At 36.8% G+C, this 17271-nt stretch overlaps 1 protein-coding gene across 1 annotated transcript in view; it reads left to right on the top strand.

Moving 5' to 3' along the window:
* Positions 1-17271, top strand: part of LOC146000415 (uncharacterized) — a 70145-nt gene that overhangs the window by 21630 nt on the left and 31244 nt on the right. The window contains exons 4-8 of the mRNA XM_083138016.1: positions 2609-2695; positions 3537-3726; positions 6036-6153; positions 6980-7342; positions 13642-14126. Coding sequence (XP_082994142.1) covers positions 2609-2695; positions 3537-3726; positions 6036-6153; positions 6980-7342; positions 13642-14126 — 1243 coding nt within the window. The remainder of the gene's footprint in view (positions 1-2608; positions 2696-3536; positions 3727-6035; positions 6154-6979; positions 7343-13641; positions 14127-17271) is intronic.

Here is a 17271-nt window from a genome sequence, read left to right as displayed (position 1 = left end):
AGAAGAACATATTATTCTTAAGGTACTCACGTTTTCCACGAAGCTGTTTTACATTATTTTCTATTAATTTCGGTAGCCACTGCCATCATCCCTGCATATATGTCGTCTGCTGTTCACCGGTGCTCATTTCTGTAGTAACGGAAGCCAGCCGTGGTGTGCCTTACCAAAGCCCTCTGCCCCTACAACATCCAAATAGCACTTAAACCAACCTCCAAAATAGCTGACCAACTAAACAAACATAAACGTTACTTCCTCTCCCCGCTCAACAATCCAGGCATCGTATGATGCTGAATGCGAGTGCAAGGCTCATTACATCGTCAGATCCATGAGGCCCATCAGTGAGAGAATTCAGCAGCACCTATCAAATGAGTATTCAAGATGAACAGCGACATGCCTTAAAATTTTGTTGGCGTTTAGGGAAAAGTACTGCGGAAACATATGCATTGTTTCAACAGGCATATGCCGATCAAGACAGACTGAGTAGAGCCACAGTATTACCAAGGAGTCAAGGAGAGACTGCACCAGCACGTAACAAAAAAGAGGCCGCATTTGAAGAACTCCTTCATATTGCACCACGATAACACACGCCTGCATACCGTGCGGGCTTTTCAGGATTACGCGATGAAGAGAAAAATAAAGATTTTCCTGCATCCAGCATACAGTCCGGACCTTGCACCGTGCGACTTTTGGCTATTTCCACTTTTAAACCCGCTTTACCTGGTCGTCATTTCATGACGAACGAAGAAGTGATCACCACAGCGCACATTTTCTTCAGTTGGCTACGAATTTTCAAAGACAATCACAAAGTGGCAGGAGTGTATGGATGCTTGCTTAGCTGTCAATGGTGCCTATTTTGAAAAAGATGTGAGTCTACTCGATATGGCTGATTCTGAATAAAAATTTTGTAGTTTGTAATTTTTTTTGTTTCATTTTAATGATTCTTGGAGGCGTCCATGTACATGCTTGTCTTTTAACTGCTACGCAGTCACGACTTTTTGACCTATTGCGCTCATTTTGGTCTCAATTGGCAGCTAATGGAACCAAATTTTCACCCTAGTACATTTGCTAGCCAATGGAGGTCGCTGTTTTCCTATACAGGAATTAGTCTCACCTTCTCTGTGACAGCCTTTGTACAAAGCACACACACTCATAGACACAAAAATCAAAGAAACACATGCCATCATGCACTACAACCATGAACTGAACATAGATAATGGTCAGGCACCCCACGCCTGGCTTCCGTTACTGCATCAATTAACACCGGTGAACAGCAGACTACATATACGCAGATATACAGGCAACAGCAGCACAAAATACAACAGAAACGCGCCAAGCAACAACACAACGAATTCCAACGAGGATGGTGACAGTGGCTACCGAAATTAATAGTAGATAATGTAAAACAGCTTCGCGGAAAACGTGAGTACCTTAATTATCTATTACTGCGTGTCTCATTCCCATAGTATGAATATTATTCTGTTTACAAATTTACTGTGACATTATGATTTTGAATGGTTTTCTTAAATTCTCAGCATTTTGAGCTGCAGTCATTATGCGAATTCAGCACAGCTGTCAGGTAAGCATATCGTTGGAGTGGGATTCGAACATCTTAACTGCTTCATCAGACAGTGACCATGCATGTGCTCTTTGTGTCCTTACTGTTTACCTTTCATTTCACATTGTTAGGCATTTAAACTAGCACGAAGGTTATGAGTACTAAAAGATATATAAATAGTTGTTTTCGTTTGCCGTCATACATAGAGAAGAAATAAGTGATTTGCAACGGTCGACCATGACCTAATCTCAAAATGTCAACAAGTGTTAAAGGAAAAAGTGATGCTGGAAAAGAATTTAAGGTGCATTTTTGAAAAGAACTCAAAAATTTCAAACTGCCTTTGTAGATTTGATGTGGGTGAATAAATTTTACTGTTGAACGTGTTCATTATTCTTAACTGAAAGTGTTTGGCATCATGAAGCATAGACAGATTTGAATATCTTAATACTGGGGAAAAAATGAGTTGTTGCTCAGAGAAAGAGAGGGTTGGAGGTTAACACTTTGCTTATTTGCCAACACCTAAGTTCAGGGTCAGGAAACTGACTTCTGCTGTGAAGCTTGCTTCCACCGTTCACTAGTATACTTTTGGTCCTCCTACTTCCCACACCTGTTTTAGCTCCATTTTTATCTTGACAGTGTCAAGTGGGAATCCAGCAAGACATTGGAACTTTTAAAAGTTGCATTTTTATGTGTGATGAGTTCCTGCTCTGACAGGTAACACAATTGGCTTTCTTCTCTCGGTACATTTGCTTAAATTTCCATTTTGACACAAACTAATCACATTCCCCTGCCTTGCACCAGACATATTTAGTGTGCAGTCCTCCTGAGTATTGTATTTTAAATTATTTATCTACCATGAAGTGAAAGAATTGCAAGAGCTGATGTCTAGTGTGTGCGAGTTTATTATGTAGCTTGGCTTAATTTTTACTATCAGGTATTCAAAACATTTTTTTTTTTAAATGTCAAAAGCATTACTTGCCAATGAGAATGGTATCCTCTTTTATTACATTATATGTAGCACTGTTATATGATGGAAATCCTTTTCTATTGCAGACTTTGAAAAAGCATGAGTATTTTGGAAAATTTGGCAAAATACACAAAGTTGTGATAAACCAAAGCACATCGTATGCTGGGTCACAGGTGAGTGATATATAACTTTGTCTTCTTTATATTTTCTGATTAAGTTACATTTACTTTTGTAAGTAAATAACTCTGGCTTCCATGTCAGAGTAGTGAATGTTAGATGCTGACACCAGAGGTCCCAGCTTTAAACCCTGTTTTAAGACATGGATGTATCATTGTATTTGTCTCGATCCATTTCCTCAGTTCATTATTCATTCTGGTTATTGTAAGTAATGTAAGAGGTAGAAAAGCTACATATAATGATCAACATAGAAAGAGAATTATGCTAATGAGAACATCACAAAAGTTCATCATTTCTAACAGCATGGAATAGGCTGTTAATAATATTAAATAATGAATAAATTATTGTTATAGGCAAAACTTGTACAGGATGTTTCAATAAAATGAGCATTTTTAAATTTAATAAGGGGATTCATGCTTTAAAGCCTCCCCCAGGAAGTAATAATTTACAGTTGAGTGACTTAACAGCAACTACACTCCATATGTTTCTGCATGTGGCATAGTTTTGTTAAACAAATGAGTCATAAGTGTTGTTATTGAGGAAACCTTTCCCATGACAAACTAAAACAACCATTGTATTGAAACACCTTGTTTGTTATGTGTAAAATGCTTGACACAGTTAAAATAAATTGTTGCAAAGTTGGGGAAAATACAAAAAAATAGTTATGAGGGTGAAAGATTTAATTTTCAGCATATTGGAGTCATCATTCTATGCAGTTTCCATCCTCAGACAACACCACACCAAAGTCAAGCTTGTCCAATATCAAAAGACTTGCCAGTTACACTCAAACTCTCAAATAGTATTATTATTTGAATTGAGAAAGTTGTTTTGTTTCAGGGTCCAAGTGCCAGTGCGTACGTCACGTACCATAGGGGAGAGGATGCTTTAAGGGCTATTCAAGCAGTAAATAATATTTCTGTCGACGGAAGAACCCTTAAGGCATCTTTAGGGACGACTAAGTATTGTTCACATTTTATGAAGAATCAGCCATGTCCGAAAGCAGACTGTATGTATTTACATGAATTAGGTGAGTACCATTTACATTTCTTGTGTATTTTTCATTGATTTCACCAGAGAGTATCAAACATGAAAGAAATTTGTTTCCATAGAAATAATAATTGATATGGCTGCTATTTTAATGTTCAGGTTCATCTCACCTGTCAGCTTCCATGGTGTACTGGGTAATATAATGTACCAAGACCCCTTTTCTTGTTTCCAAATACAACCAATATTGATATATTGAGAGTATTTTTGGTTCATCTACAGAATTTAGAAGCAACCACAAGAATGCAAACTACAACAGCCAATGAAGTCTTATGACAATTTCCCTGAACCAACCACAAGCACCATCTGAGTATGAGAAAAAACAATTGCATTCTAACCTCAGTCACTTGTGGGAGCTACTTAGAAGTAGTAGTGGTCTTTGGGTCTTACTTTTGTTGTTAACAAACAAAATTTTTTAATAATAGTGGAATGAAAGTAGTTGATTGATTGATTTTATTAATTTACTTTGATAGTGAATGACAAATTTATAATGAAATTGTTTCATCTCCATCTCATTTCTGGTAGATAAAACACTGGCACTCTCAAATCAAAGTTAGTGTTGCATGCAATTGTTCTATCTGAAATTTCATTAATTAATTACAACATAAATACCTAACCAAACAACTACTTATTTTTAGAAAGGTTTCAATATATCAGCCTTTGCAATGATACAAACTTTCAGCACAATGGTGACAAAGGCCCAATAAATATATCTTGTCAAACTTTAAAGGTTTCTCCTAAGAAGAATTAAAAATCGGATGTAGAACATTTACATTCTCAGTGGACAAACTGTTGAGGAGTGTCAGAACCTTAATTGATCTCATTCTGTGCAAGGGAAAATGATGCTACATTATGAACTTCATGAGAACATGATTAGATCTTTTGCAAGGTGCCTGTCTTGAAATAATAATAATAATAATAAAACCCATTCTGGCTTATCATTCTAGTTAGACTGCGTAGACTTTTTGGCATTGAATATATCAACCTCTATCAGCCATCACGTTATTTAACCTTTATTTTTCTTAAGTCAGCAGCCAAAGTATCCCGTTGATGCCTTGTTCATTTAAAATGACTTGACTTCTTCATATACTGCACCTGAGATGACAAGCAGATGTATTATTCTGGAAAAGCAAATGCTTTCCATTGTACATATTGTTTGATGATTCAATTAGAAATGAAACAGATTGAAGCAAAACAAGAGGCTGGCTCAGTGGCCAAGCATGTTAAGTGATTGTCCTTGTACCTCACCACTGAAGTTCCCAGTTTCAGATCCCAACGTGGGCATGAATGTTCTTTGCGAGTGTCCCTTCATCATATCATCGTTAATTCTCAATTAGTGAAAACTGTCATAAAAGCAGAAAAGTGTTTCCGAAGACTTCAACACTATGATAGTTTTTCTTGTATGTACGCATTGCTTGCATTGTAGAATTATTTTCCTGTAGTTTACGGTTATTATAAGCATAAGAAAACAGTTTTTTCTTTGTGATGTTTCAGGAGAACACACGCTCCTTTCATCAGACATTTATTTTCATTTTGACTAAAGATATGCAGTTATAACAATGGTTATTAATTTTTTAAACAAAAAGAATCCCTTATATAATGGATGTTGTCAATGTTACATTGTTGTAATATAGCAACTTAACTGTGAAAAGAAGCAGTCTCTTTTATTTTTATTTCAGATTATTATTATTATTATTATTATTTAATTATGAATCCCAAATATCATCAGGTAATTGAAATTCATTATTGTTTTCACAAATTCTCTTGATGTTTTCTGTTACATTAAATTTTAAAGATGGTGGCTTACTCCATTTGTGAAAAAGAAAACTCCATACAGGATCTATGTTACCATTTTCATTATTTAATTTATTCCAGTGTTCTTCTGCAATGAACGAAGCTTCCCAGACATTCAACTCTGTTTCCCGTTAATCTTTTTAAAACCCTTCTCTTTTTAATCAAATGCTTCTCTTCGATGATATGAGTTAACAAACCTGTTCTTGGGTTTAGATTTATAATGTCCAAATCGTGTTCGTGCCATCTTATTGCCATTTGTAATAACCGTAAACTACATTAAAATAATTGAACACTATGATTGGATGATTGCAAACACCCATTCATTGATAATTCAGTTTTGTTTATTTTCGTAGGTATACTATCATATTGTAGCAGTTGATCGTGCTTTGGACATTTATGATAATTTCACTAAGTTTACAATGTGGATTCACAGTGTGTACGTGTGTAATTATTGTAAAAACCATTGTGTGGAAATCCCTTACCTCTTTTCTGTTGCAGGTGACCCGGAAGCTAGTTTTACAAAGGAAGAAATGCAGCAGGGAAAGCATCAGGAATATGAAAAGAAACTACATGATCAACTAATGAATTCCTACCACAACCATATAAATAAGGACAGGTAATAACTTCTCCCGTAATCCTTTCGTTTATCTACCTCATTGATGAGCTCACTGAATTGGTCAATTCAGTCTTTTCACTGATGTTTCCTTGTAGGAGTCCTTCCCTGGGCATGGGTGTTTCTTTCATCAGTTTTCCCTAATTAATCATCATTCATCATCATCAAAAGTGGTTGAAAATATCCTGTGATGGTGGTATCGGCTGATGAAGGCATATTTGTGAATTGCTAAAATTACTTAATTTTACCGATCCAATATATCTATAAATACATTGTAATTTAGATAAACACTAAAGATGTTGAGCGAGGCAGCTTTATTTCTGTGAAAAAAAAACACTTAACATGTAATGTTTAAACTCTATATCGGCTCCTTCATACAAAGAACCAAACTTAAATTAAATATACATCTAACAGGAAGATTATATACACTCACAATATAGGGCTTTATCAGAGACATTTCTTGCTCTCTACGAGAGGAAATATCTCGTATACCTCTTATCTCTTATGACAGTTTATAAGGTCACATAAGTTAGCATAGGAATCAATCAACAAGATCTGCACTTGGTTGCAAAAAAATCAAAATTTGCACACTAATTGTTTTGTCATTGGTCACGATATATGCTACCTTCAATCAACAATATTTATCTTGTTTTCTGTGACTAGACAGCACGACTTGCATGACACACATTTTTTACAGTCAACTATTGGATGATTTTCAACACAGCTTATTCCATTGTCCATTAAGGTTAATATATGATAATATTGATAAGTTTTTATACCAGAAATATATTGCCGTGTTTATATAATTCTGTACTATTTATTTTCACAGGAAGCCAACAAACTCTCCCCCTGTACAGTCAAATCAAAATTTCAGCAACCAACCAACTCCAAATTCGTCACAGTACCAGCCCCAGAATGCAACAAGAAAGGAAACGTGGCCATCGTTACACAACTCTTCGACAGTTCAGCCTACTAATAACAATAATTCCAATTCAACCACAAACCTCGCCACAAGTAGTACCAACAACAATAACAAAGGGGAAAACAGTAGGTCAGGGAAGCAACCCCCTAATAAAGGGGAGTCGTCGCAAAAATCACATGTGAACTTCAACGGAAACAATGGCGGTAACAGTAGCAGTTCTGGTAACAGTGGAAGTAGTAAGAAGAGACACACCTCAGGTGAAGATAAAGGGTAAGGAAATAGTTTCTAGCAGTTGTATTTCATGATTTGCCGTATTTTGCGCCGTATAAGATGCACTTTTTTCCTTCAAAAAATGGGTCTGAAATATAGTCTTGTGGGCGGATACTCAGTTTTTGATTACCTTCATTTCAGAAAATTTTCTGTTCTAAATTAGACTATTTCTTGCTTGCTTCCTTTGCTGTGTGTGACGAAGAAGATTAAAATGTAAATTTTCTTTGTTAGTTTAGGTAAGTTATTTGTTGAAAGTAGACCTACTTATTACTTTATATTTGAAATACTGTAAATTAATTATAAATTCAGTGATAAAGCAAATTTGGTAAGTGCACTAAAATCTTAGGGAATTTTTGGTGATACAATCTTAGTTTCAGAATTTCAGTTGACCCAGCATCATAAGGACAATTGAGGAGTTACTTAAAAAGCAATAGTAATGACTATGGTCTCAGAATACGCAGTAGGGTGTATCGAAAAAAAAACTTTTTTTCGAAATGTTAAGGTGGCTAGTGTGGGAAAGTGGCCATTTGTGACCAAAAACATGTCTGATTTTTTTCAGATTTTTTGGAGGTCGTTTAGGTGGCGTGGTGCACATCGACCTTGAAGTTTTGATAGTGATTTGGTTATGCAACACGCACAACAATTACACAAAAATGTCATTATTTGGCTATTTCATGTCTTTTTTTCTGCATTATGGTCATTTATTGTTTTGTTTATGACAAATATGTTACATTCGTGCCTTAGGGGTAGTTTCCTATGCTGTTTACGTATGCTTTTGGTCAACAATTGTCAATTTGAGGCTAAAAATTCCATTTTTTCTATTGATGGTTTCCAATTGGTTTCGACTTTTTGTTTTATTCGAAAGTTTTCCGATATAAAAGACTAAATAAAATATTTTGGTTTTCTAATTCCTAACATTTCCTCAATTACTGTCCAGCGCTTCACTTATTTTCATAGCTTATTATGCTTTGAAAATAACCCAGAGCTCACCACGAGGAGGTGGCTGGACTGCGAGCTCCACCCACCCACCCACCCAAATTATGTTGGCAAACATAATTTTACTAAGGGGCAGGCCAAGATTTTCTTCTAGTTTTCTCCTTGAACTTTATAGTCACTTTTTGTTCTAAATGTCGGCATATGTTCTCTAGATTCCAATTTCGCTTTGATGTAGCCATCACGTGAGCTGGCACCGAAAATCGAAGAAGCAGCCTCTATGATGATTTTCACAAGTCGCTCCACTCCTTGTGTGTGGCAGGGAAAGTCTTGAATTTCCTCTATTTGTTTGTTTTTAATGTAGTCATCTACTTCTTCATTTGTAATATTATTGGTCAACGGAGTCTCGTGGAGGGAGCATGAAGCCCAATCAACCATGTCATAGTATTGGTCTGCATTAAAATTGATGGTTGGTAAAACAAAAGTGCGAATTATTTTGCCTTTTTTCAATCCTCTTGCTTTCTTAATTCTTTGCCAACCAAGACTTCTTATTTCTGGGTTTTGGTCGGTTATTAAAGCCAGCAGGAGATTTTCAGGATGGGCGAAGGATGCGTTTTGTTGAATGACCCTATTAATCAGATCTCTCAAGTGGTGTGGGAGAAATCTGGACAAGTGGATCAAATTCCAGAGGTATCGGGTCTGTCAGTTATCGATGGTTCCTACCCAAACCACACATATTACATAATGAAGGTGTACGCACCGGTGTGGTTTGGGATCAAAAAGGAACCATCGATAACTGACGGACCGATTTCTCCCACACCACTTGAGAGATCTGATTAATAGGGTCATTCAACAAAATGCATCCTTCGTCCATCCTGAAAATCTCCTGCTGGCTTTAATAACCGACCAAAACCCAGAAATAAGAAGTCTTGGTTGGCAAAGAATTAAGAAAGCAAGAGGATTGAAAAAAGGCAAAATAATTCGCACTTTGTTTTACCAACCATCAATTTTAATGCAGACCAATACTATGACATGGTTGATTGGGCTTCATGCTCCCTCCACGAGCCTCCGTTGACCAATAATATTACAAATGAAGAAGTAGATGACTACATTAAAAACAAAAAAAATAGAGGAAATTCAAGACTTTCCCTGCCACACACAAGGAGTGGAGCGACTTGTGAAAATCATCATAGAGGCTGCTTCTTCCGTTTTCGGTGCCAGCTCACGTGATAGCTACATCAAAGCGAAATTGGAATCTAGAGAACATATGCCGACATTTCGAACAAGAAGTGACTATAAAGTTCAAGGAGAAAACTAGAAGAAAATCTTGGCCTGCCCCTTAGTAAAATTATGTTTGCCAACATAATTTGGGTGGGTGGGTGGGTGGAACTCGTAGTCCAGCCACCTCCTCGTGGTGAGCTCTGGGTTATTCTCAAAGCATAATAAGCTATGAAAATAAGCGAAGCGCTGGACAGTAATTGAGGAACTGTTAGCAATTAGAAAGCCAAAATATTTTATTTAGTCTTTTATATCGGAAAACTCTCGAATAAAACACAAAGTCGAAACCAATTGGAAACCATCAATAGAAAAAATGGAATTTTTAGCCTCAAATTGACAATTTTTGACCAAAAGCATACGTAAACAGCATAGGAAACCACCCCTGAAGCACGAATGTAACATATTTGCCATTAACAAAACAATAAATGACCATAATGCAGAAAAAAAGTCATGAAATAGCCAAATAATGACATTTTTGTGAAATTGTTGTGCGTGTTGCATAACCAAATCACTATCAAAAATTCAAGGTAGATGCGCGTCACCTAAACAACCTCCAAAAAATCTGGAAAAAATCAGACATGTTTTTGGTCACAAATGGCCACTTTTCCGCACTATCCACTTTGACATTTCGAAAAAAAAAGTTTTTTTCGATACATCCTAATACGCAGTTGAGATGAGACTTGATGCACTGACTGCTTGTTCCACAGCAGTCAGTCAGTCCATTGTCAGACCGTGGCCCTCAAAGTATTGTTGTGCTACTGCGTTTACCTGATGTAACAATAAGTGTGTGTGAAAAGTCATGCATCCGAGACTTTGAACGTGTGTAACTCGTGTACAAGAAGTGATTGACATCAACCATGCATTGGCTATTAACTGTTTGCAGATATTTTTTAAACATTAAACAAGAAAATGAATTCTCTACATGAACATTCAGTATGAGGGAAAAGCTATTATGGTGTAAAAAAGTATTTGTATGAAGTGAAGAAAAACATGGATAAAAGACTGCTATGGAGTTGCTTGCAATAATGGTGTCTGTGGGTATTGATCAAATTGATAAAAGAATGATAAATTGTATGCATTACAGACGATTTTTATGGGGTTTATTATGATATATTCATAAAAACGTGTTTTTTTTTTCAAAATTACAAGATGTATTGCCAACATTGGTCATGCAGTACTAGGTGTTATTCACTCAATGCTCAGATGAAAGAAAAGAGTTGAAATTTATCGTACAAAAATTACCTGGTGTAGATTCGTTAGTCTTTTTGTACAATACAATTCAACTTTTTACTTTCATCTGGGTATAGATTGAATAACATAGCCAGATGTCGAGCACATGTGCTCTCTGGCATGACCAATGTTGCCAGTACACCTCATAATTTCAAAAAACTTACTTTTTTTATTGTCATAATTAGCCCAAGAAAATAAACAATACTAAATTAGTATAAAATTGAATTTACTTACGTGAGTGAGTATGAAGTTTAGAAAACAACGTTTGATGGTATGACTGCCTCCTTCTTCAGGTTCTTATTTTTTCTAGGCACAAATCATAATACCACGTCACTAAGTGTTAAAAAAGGATTAGGTTAGAGGTTTTGTTATGAAACACTTGAAATAATCACTGTCAACATTCCTGTCTAAAAACAACCAGTTAAAAATCCAGTTTTAAAAAGTTCCCCATTTCCCGTGAGACCCAGGGTCTTATAAAATCGGTAAAACACGTTCAGTTGCACTGGCGATCAACTCCAGTTCGAGAAGTCATGAGGGTTATTTCCCCTCTTTCCCTGGTCCACCTACCCCTGCATTACGTCACCATTCCAACTTGAACTCCCATTCCACCCCTGTCACTCAGACAACTTCTGGAGTAACATGGAATCCCATTTTTCGTTCTTTTTTTCATTGTTCTGTCCTTTTTTTTTTTTTTACCCATCCTTCCTCTAAGTTACCATCATCTCTGTTTAGTTTTATATTTCTCCCAGTGGAATAATGACGTAATGGAGGGGAAGGTGGAACAGCGAAGGAGGGGAAATAACCTTCACGACTTCTCGAACTGGAGTTGAGCGCCAGTGCTGGCTGTGCAACTGAACGTGTTGTATTGATTTTATAAGGTCTCAAGGGAAATGGGGAACTTTTTAAAATGGGATTTTTAACTGGTTGTTTTTAGATAGGAATGTTGTCAGTGATTATTTCAAGTGTTTCTTAACCAAACCTCTAACCTAATCCTTTATTAACACTTAGTGACGTGGTATTATGATTAGTGCCTAGAGAAAATAAGAACCTGAAGAAGGAGGCAGTCGTACCATGAAATGTTGTTTTCTAAACTTCATACTCACTCGCGTAAGTAAATTCAATTCTATACTAATTTAGTATTGATTATGTTATATAGAGAGTAACACGCACCATATGGAAATATGTTATTAGCCCAATATATGGTCTGTAATGCATAAAATGCATAAATAATTATTGTTATTGTATCCATTTGATAAATACCCATGGAGCCCATCAATATACATCAAATATTATTGCAATTACTCCATAGCTGTCTTCTATCTATGTTTTTCTTTACTTCTTAATAAAACCTTTTTACACCTCTTTTCCACCATACTGAATGTTCATGTAAAGAATCATTTTCTTGTTTTATGTTTCAAAAATATCCACATAGACAAAGTTAATACCAAATGCTACGTTCATGTCTCTCTTGCTTTATGTACAAAAGTTACGTATGTTTAAAGTCTGGGTTGTGACTTTTCAGGCACCTTGTATTGACATACACAGCACAGGAATTGGAGCAAATTATTTCCAACATTTCACAAATGCCTTGTTTGCATCATCAGAAAATAAGATCAAATCCAACATTTTTATTGAAATGAACTTAACTAGCCATATGGAATCCAAGGAGTATGCATGTCCTTGGAGCAATCCAATGCTGATTCCTGTGTGAAGCAAATTGGATCTGTCCAGCAGAAATAGCTGAAAAGAGAATATCATTGTGTTACACCTGTTGTTACTAGGTGTTAAAGATAAGCATTGTTACTTACAGTACATATCAGCTACATAAAAAGATCAAGGGAAAAAGGGTCTCCCCGATGGCGCAGTGGTAGCGTCGTCGCCTTGTAATCAAGGGGTCCCAGGTTCATTACCTGGTGGAGGCAAATAGTGGTTCGGATCCCACTTTAAACTGTAGGTCCAGTCCCGATTAGCCTTACTGAGCATAAAGTGAACTTAAAACACCAACTGAAACAAACCATATCAAGGGAAAGATTTCTCCTCTGCCATGTTATGAAGGCACATAGTGGGTGAAAGCAGGTCTATACATATTCTTGGTCTCAGCCATAGTTTAGGTGATATGATCAGAACCATGCTCCAGATCCATTGATTTGAGGTTATGGAAATAGAACCCCAGAAGAACAGCAATATTGAAATTGATTAAAATTTTGTGTCTGTTTGATCCTAGCAAGTAATGATAATACGAGGGAAAGTCAGGAAATCGGTCACAAACTTATGTGGGATAGTTGTAACCGTAGTAGTGAGTAGTTTCTAAAGGTGGCATTATGTGTCAGCACAATCCAGTTTGATGACATTCAGTTACCAGTTGCTAGATAGTAGACACACACATGGGCAGCTCAGTTTAAAAATGGCGATGATGCTCAAGAGTGTATATTGGAAGAACAGTGTGCTGTGTCCGTTTTTGTGGGCAAAACAAATTCCAACAAAGGATATTCAAAAGGAAATGTTTCCTGTTTACGGTAAGAAGTGTTTATCGTGTAAAGCAGTTCACAACTGGGTCAATAAATTCTCGCAAAGATAGTCAAACATTTTGTGGATGATGAAAATGTTGAACGTGACTGTGGGTGGAACAACAGCCCAAATACTTTTATGCAGCAGGTTTTTGGGGACTGATAAAGTGATGGGATAAGTGTAACAATGTCGGTAGGGATAGTTGAAAAATTATAACGTTTTTCAATTCAGTATCTCACTTAGTATTTTTTAATAAACATTTGTGACCTACTTATTGACGTACCCTCGCATATTAAAGCATGCAATTGCTTAAGGAAGCATCTCAGTAGTTTATTCTCTTTCAATTGCAGGAAGACAAAAGACAAAGTCAACGGCTGTGAATCCAATAAAAGTGCAGGTTACTTGCAAACCCATTCGAACCACACAATGCCATATGTCCAGCAGTCAACAACAGAGCCCCAGCTTCAGCAGCCGTCACCCGTGCAGAGGGAAAACTCTACACCTTCGCCCCAGCCTCCGACAGTGAATCAGATCCACAACACATCCGAAAGAAGCGAGACGGAAACAGAACCCGAACAGAATTCAGTGGCGTCGCCTAACTCTTCACCACTTTGCAATGGGCCGGGAGTCGTGCGGAGTCAGCTAGTGCACAATTCCATTCCTATCCCCGTGGACGTGCAGCAAGTGAATCAGCCAAGTGGAAGCCTTCCACCAAGACTGCAAAACAGAGCAATTTTTGGCCCGTCGGAGGTGGACAATAATTCGTTCTTTTCGAATAACTCTTTCCCATCAAGAACTGCTAAAATGTGTGGAGTGCTGTCGGCCTCAGGGACTGGTGAGTACATCTGCTGTATACACAGTTTTACCATGAGTGTTTTGCATATATCTACTTCATAGTTCATTTTTAACTTGTTCGACCATTGTGTTACTTCTGCCATGTTACCAAATGGATTTACAAGTTTGTATTAGTATGTTAATTAAGGTTACTTGATGACATTTTTGACCTGATACCGATAACCAGTTTTAATACTCTTACTGATTTCCACCGATACCGTTACTTTAAAATGAAAACAGTTTGAAGTATTTTAACTAGTTGTAAATTTTAACATATACAGGGTGTTTCTGTGACCTTGTGAGACACTTTTCAGGGATGGGAACAAAAGCATCAGCATGATATAAGGAATTATAACTATATTCAAGCTCCAGTATCAGTATTGGTGGTAATCAGTAAGAATTCAAAGTGATATGAGCTCAGCCTTTACATTTAATAAAGATTCTATCCTTCTCTCCCCTGTTTTCTTTTTTTTGCCCGTGAAGAAATTGGGATATAGGAATTCTTGAGAGGTAGTAACATTGACTCATGAAGACGTATCAGTTCATTGGTAAAATTACTGATACAGTTATCCTCTACAATATATACTGATAAATAGCCTGTAACCTTAATAATTCTTGTAGGGTAGGTCGTCCGCCATGGGTATATAGTTCATACCATACGCAAACTTTGTCTTTCCACAATATTATACAAGTTTATGTTGCAAGAATTAAAATACACTATTTGTACTTCCTAAGCTTCTATTTAGTTTGAAATAATCCTTTACAAATTTTGTCTACATTTTAACACACAATCAATTTTCCTACCAAACAAAAACAAATCGATATCAACAACTTTAAACATTCACATTTACACAGTGTTCTTGAACTAAGGCTCCCTGTTAATTTTTGAACATATGTAAAATAGAAGTGATATAAATACCTATTATTTGTGACTGTAAAACAGTGGAAGTGGCTCCGGCCCAGTGTCGAATTACATGGGTACCTGGGGGAAACCCTGGGGGGTAAAGGTGGTCAGGGGCATGATGCTGATCACATCACCCCCACTCACGACCGGATCAAGAAAGTGTGGGACGTGGTGCTATGCACAGGGGAACATCTTACCTTACCTTTTGTAAAAGGCAGTCACAACTAATTGTTGTAGAGATGATTTTTTTTAATGACAGGGCTTATTTATACATTGTAACTCCCAATAATAAAAGTTAAAGCAAGAAAAATAAAATTGATTTTTTTTAAAAAAAAAAAATGGTATTTGGCATATCCCTGTGAAAACCACAGTAGTGCAAAGTGAATTAAAAATGTAGTATCTAGCAGTGATACATTCCTACAACCATGCAAAGTTTCATTGAAAGCAGACCGATACTTAAGAGGCATGCAAATTTTGTTTTTGACGAAAACATGAAATATGAAATAACATACTGTAATGTTCATTTTTCATGTTTCTGAAAGGTGTAAAGCACATTTTTCTACCCAGTTTTGTCACGAAATAATGCAAAATGAACTGCAAAACGTGAAATAGACTCTTTAAACACGAAATTTACCATTTATATACAGACGCGACACTTTCTGAAGTCTGAAGTATCCTGTGAGTTATGCAATTCACAGAAAATTGATTAATTCTGCTGTAAATATTTGAGAAGCAAAAATTGACCGCTTTACCCAGGAATAAATTTAATAGTCTGGTAACTTCATAAATGTGCTATTAGAAGGGGTAAGTTTATTTTGTGTAATAAGTGCAGTTTTAAAATCAAATTTAGGATTATATTCACAATTTTAAAACCAAAATGTCATTTTATATAACACTTTTGATGTGATTATTCACCGCTATAACACCGAAATTTTATTTTATTTACTGCTTTTGAACCCGAAATCGACTCTGTTTTTATACCAAAATTTTGCTTCTTTATTTACCAAAAATATGTGCCTCTACCGATACTCCTTGAGGATAAAAATAACAAATGTATGAGAGTGGCAGTCTTTCAGGTTATGAAAGAAAAAAATTCCTGCTCCATTCTTCTTGCGATTCTGACACAGCTGAAACAAAGATGGCTCAGATATCGTTAGCAATGACTCATATTTCGGAATGTGGTATCTTATTGAAGGAAATACTTGTAAAGGAAGGTAGGCAAGAGCTTGGTTGTCACACTTCCATGAAGCTCAAATTGCAAGCATTTGAAAATGAAAGTGAGCGCATCTCTCATCCGCTAGTAGCGGCAGGTTAGGGAACATCTGCAATTTTGTATCGGATCAATACAAGATTGATTATCATTATTAGTAAATTTTATATGGCCACGGTGGCTCAGTCGGTAACGCGTCTGACTACCATTCTAAAGGTCCCGGGTTCAAATCCGGAAACTTTTCTAATGTTGGAAGCGGCCCCAGCGCCCACCCAGGGTCAAATAACATGGGTAGCTGGGGGAAACCCTGGAGGGTAAAGGCAGTCAGGGGCGTGATGCTGATCAAATCACCCCCACTCATGACTGGGTCAAAAAAGTGTGGGGCATTACCCCCACACACCCTATATGCCTTCATGGCATGATGCTATGCACAGGGGAGCACTTCACCTTTTTTTTTAGTAAATTTTATGTTTATACTTTATTTTCATTTGTATTTTTGCTTTTTAGCATTACTTTTCTGTCTCATTTGACTAATTATCATATTAGTTCATCCCTATTAGCATATACCAGTGGTTCCCAAAGTGTGCACCGCAGCACCATGGGGTGCCATGGCTAGCTTACAGGGGTGCCGCAAAATGTTCCAATAAAGTGACACGTGCCTGTTAATCTACACATGGTTCTTTTTACATATGAAATGTTTCTGAATTTGAAATGTGTGTTTATTTTTTAGCTCAAGGTAAGCAACCTAACCACAATAACTGAGCGTTGCTAGTGTTAGACAAGCCTACACTCTGTCCCAACTACCGTGCGTCCATTTCGATCTTCAGCCGAGAGATCGGGAGAAGCGTGGCAGGCGGCGCTGACGGAGATGCCGACATTTGCGGCCTGTTATGCCTGCTTATTTTTATGGACATATGCAGACATTTATATAAATATTGCAAAACGAGCACTAACCTGTGTTATAAGAGTTGTTCAAACTGATATCCACCAAGTGCCAAGTGTGTAGACTTTCGGGGAGAATACGTTGAATAG

The sequence above is a fragment of the Lepisma saccharinum genome, chromosome 16 (genome assembly GCF_977018435.1).
Source record: "Lepisma saccharinum chromosome 16, izLepSacc3.1, whole genome shotgun sequence".
Taxonomy (NCBI): Eukaryota; Metazoa; Arthropoda; class Insecta; order Zygentoma; family Lepismatidae; genus Lepisma; species Lepisma saccharinum.
Note: the sequence above shows the minus strand (reverse complement) of the source record. Positions and strands in the feature narration are given on the sequence as shown.